This window comes from Limulus polyphemus, unplaced genomic scaffold (genome assembly GCF_000517525.1).
Source record: "Limulus polyphemus unplaced genomic scaffold, Limulus_polyphemus-2.1.2 Scaffold2850, whole genome shotgun sequence".
In the NCBI taxonomy this organism is placed as follows: Eukaryota; Metazoa; Arthropoda; class Merostomata; order Xiphosura; family Limulidae; genus Limulus; species Limulus polyphemus.
Genome location: NW_013668460.1, coordinates 77,974 through 81,763, shown reverse-complemented (window position 1 = coordinate 81,763; position 3,790 = coordinate 77,974). Strand labels below are relative to the sequence as shown.

The 3,790-nt window shown below is 34.5% G+C and overlaps 1 protein-coding gene across 1 annotated transcript in view; it reads left to right on the top strand.

Annotated features, from left to right (window-relative positions):
• LOC106468054 (cytochrome P450 18a1-like) overlaps positions 1–3,790 on the top strand; it is a 61,294-nt gene that overhangs the window by 37,977 nt on the left and 19,527 nt on the right. The window contains exon 3 of the mRNA XM_013928451.1: positions 3,481–3,576. Coding sequence (XP_013783905.1) covers positions 3,481–3,576 — 96 coding nt within the window. The remainder of the gene's footprint in view (positions 1–3,480; positions 3,577–3,790) is intronic.

Genomic DNA, 3,790 nt, shown 5'->3' with positions numbered 1-3,790 from the left:
CTCTTTTACCAACGAATAGTGGGACTGACCGTCACATTATAACGGCTGAAAGGGCGAGCATGTTTGGTGTGATGGGGATTCGAACCCACGACCCTCAGATTGCGAGCCGAGCGCCCTAACCACCTGGCCATGCCGGGCCCACCCTTTATTATAAGCCTGAAAACAAAATCTATAGTTTCTGGAGCTTGTAGAGATGGTTACCTTAAATTTGTCAAGGTACTGCCTAAAATACTATTTTTTGCTGCTGGCTTGTACCAATCCAGTCTATACAGCAAATAACTATAATCTAACATAACTCATAATTAGTTCAGTACACTTTTTTTTCACGTGAGAGAATAATTCTGCTGCAAAAACAGAATGGATAAAACTGCAGTAGAAAATTATAACATGCGTTTTTCCATATCTTGATTTGTTTATCTAAACTGCATGGTGACAAGCATGGCCTAATTGTTAAAATACCGGACCGTGAATCTGAGTGTCCATAATCCGCGTCCTGTTGCCGCAAATGCGCTCTCTTTGGGACCGTAGATGCGTTATAAGAGCGGCGGTAAAACCCTACTGTTCGATTAGAATAGTGTTACATTTGGCGATGGACGCCGTTGACTACATGTCCTTACTTATATACTATCAGTTCCAAATTAGGAACGGCTGGCTTTACGATAATATCCCTAACAAACAACCGAACTAACTAAACAGTATGTAAATATGTATACCAAAATAATATGTAAACGTAACACGCACTTAATACCGGAGTATCACAGAAAAACAAAAAATTGCATATAATTTCCGACTGATTCATAATACATTGTTTTCAAACTTCTGTATCCATACTACCATACTATTTTTTGCGTCCTACTTCTGCTTAGTTAATAGAAGTTATAGAGATAATCCATATTTAATTGATAGCATATCAGTGTCAAAGCTATTTATTCCACCAGGTAAGGTAGGTTAAAAGAAGAAAGTTAATAATTGGCATTCTTTGACGTATTGCATATAAATTAAAATACATAACTGAACGATAACCTAAATAAGTTAAAGATCAATAGCTATCTACCGTGAGAAGCATAGCTTTAGAATCGAGCTAATAATAATGCCAATATCATAGAAGTCTTGCACTTGGTAGAAATTAGAAATATGCCATAATATAAGGCCTTATGTATTTAAATTGAATAAATTATCATATTTTAATTTCCAAAAGGCTGCCTTAAAATGAACGACGTAAATAAATTCATTATATATTTGCTTTGTTTCTTTGTTTTACAATTTTTGCTCAAAGCTACACAAAGTACTATCCGTGCTAGTCTTATCTAATTTCAAAATGATATACCACAGGGAAGGTTACTAGTTAACATAATTCGCCGCAAACTTTGGGGTTGATCGAATAGTGAGATATACTTTACCTACAGCATGTTTCTAATAAAAATACGGCACCTACTTACTGCAGAGATTTCAGTATTTTATACAAGCTTTTAATTCGGCAGACGTATCATTCTCTAACTACAAAACCAGCCTCATAAGATTTGGTTTCAAAGTCACAGTTTCCATGAAACTTTAAACTATTATCATTTTAATAATTATATGAAGTTTCAGATTCACAGTTCTGCACGATAGTATAAAGTTTAAACAATTGTTATGTTGTGTCGCCTTCAACAAACTGACGAAGAATTAGTACAGTTATATGTGTCATAAGACATCTTACATTTTTAAACACTATATTTTAATAAAGTCCCTTAAGGATTTTTATTTGTTTGTTTGTTTGTAATTAAGCACAATTCTACACAATGTGCTATCTGTGCTCTGCCCACCACGGGTATCAAAACCCGGATTCTAGCGTTGTAAGTCCGCAGAAATACCGCTGTGCCACAGGGGGGCAAGGATTTTTTATACACTCTTCTAATTCTTGAAAATCCCTAAGTTACTAGATTAAGAATGTGGTATTTAAAAATCTAATAGACCTATTACTAATGTCTTATGACATATATAATTGTAATAATTCTTCGCCGGCTTGTAAAAGGCGTACACAACAAAACAAATCAAATTACTTTTATAAATGGTGTTCCGACCAGTGCTATGTTTGTTGGATTCCAACTGGCCTGAAGATCTCTGGATTGAGCAAAATGCGTCGTTGTCAATGGATATGACAAATATAATGTAGTTGTAATATTATTTTTATACACTTCTCTAAATCATGAAAATCCCGAAGGGACTAGATCAAACATGTAATAGGCTTAATACTAATGTCTTACGACGAATATAATTATAAAGCTTAAGCATAAATTCTTACAGATCTTTATGGTAAAATATGAATGGAAAGCCATAAATGTGAAATCTTGAGATATATAAAACGAGTTTTAAAAATAAAACCAAACACAAAGTTCAAGTTTCTGTTTGAATGGTATACATTTTACAAAAGACAATAAAATTTCTGTTTATAAGTTTTATATCGACTAATCTAAGATAACGAATATTTTGTGATACTTAAGTGTTTTATAAGCTTTCAATCATTTTTATATTGTATCCTAACCCGACTCCTTCCTCTCGTTGAAACGTTTGATTAGATTCTTTTTAATTTAATTTCACAATACAAATATTAATTTTAGGAACTAATAATGTTAATGCAAAATATGAGTAATACAGTCTTAAAGGCTGACATGCAGCTTTACTATAACAAGAGGAAATCCTCAGTAGCCGCGGCACTTCAAATTCTTTTAGGGCAGATTAGAGTAAATAAATATAGGAGCCCCCCCCTTTTTTTTTCCTTTTTATTAACTATATCTTTGTGAAATTATTTTAGGCAATATTAGAATAAATTAATCCATAAGACCATGGGCGTGGTAAAGTGCATCAATGGAATGGGTTTGACCTCCTGAGCCAAAACTGTAGTTAGGTCTCAAATCGTTCAAGAGATGATGGAGTTATGAGCTAAAGTTTGTACTTGAAAAACAACAACAAAAAACTCAAAGCTATATCGCGGCTAAAAAAAAAACCAAACTCTTGAAATATTTACATGAAACGCCCTCTATCGGACACAGTCGATGTTTATAAACAATGAAAGGGGCTCAGTGTTGATAGCACAATAATTTCCAGGTAATGGGTAACAAAAATCTGGAGGTGTTAAGAGTGTTTCAAAGCCTTAATACAAATGCATATTTCACCTTTCAAACTTGTCTTTGTGCTTTACTTTACTTGGAAAAATAACAACTGAACATCGTTTTTTGTCTCAAAGACGACTTTCAACACTCAACAAAATAATATCGCATGCGGCATAATAACTAAGTTTATAGATTTGTACAGAGAAACGGAAACAAAATAATACGCACGTATTACAGTAGCTGCCTTGGTTTTCTAGATAAGAAATCCTGGCCTAACGAAAATATAATATTCAGGATACTATTTAATGACTTTTTTTCTTTCTGATTCTTATCCTTTGTGAAAGCTTTTTAATTGTCACAAAAAACTTCTGGTTGTTTGCATTTCCAGGCCGGGCGTGACCAAACTGTTAACGTGTCGGGCTGTGAATCGAAGGTTCTGGACTCAGAATGTGATATCGCCGAAGATGCTCCACACTTTATACAAGTTTGTTTGTTTTGAATTTCGCGCAAAGCTACACGAGAGCTATCTGTGCTAGCCGCCCCTAATATAGCAGTGAAAGGCTAGAGGGAAGGCAGCTAGTCATAACCACCCACCAGGGTTTATTTTAAGGAAATTTTAGAACTGCACAAAACTTTGAGGCAGGTGCCATGACCCAGTGTTTGAGATTCTCTGAGTCTGAGAAGCATTTGTTTCTAGA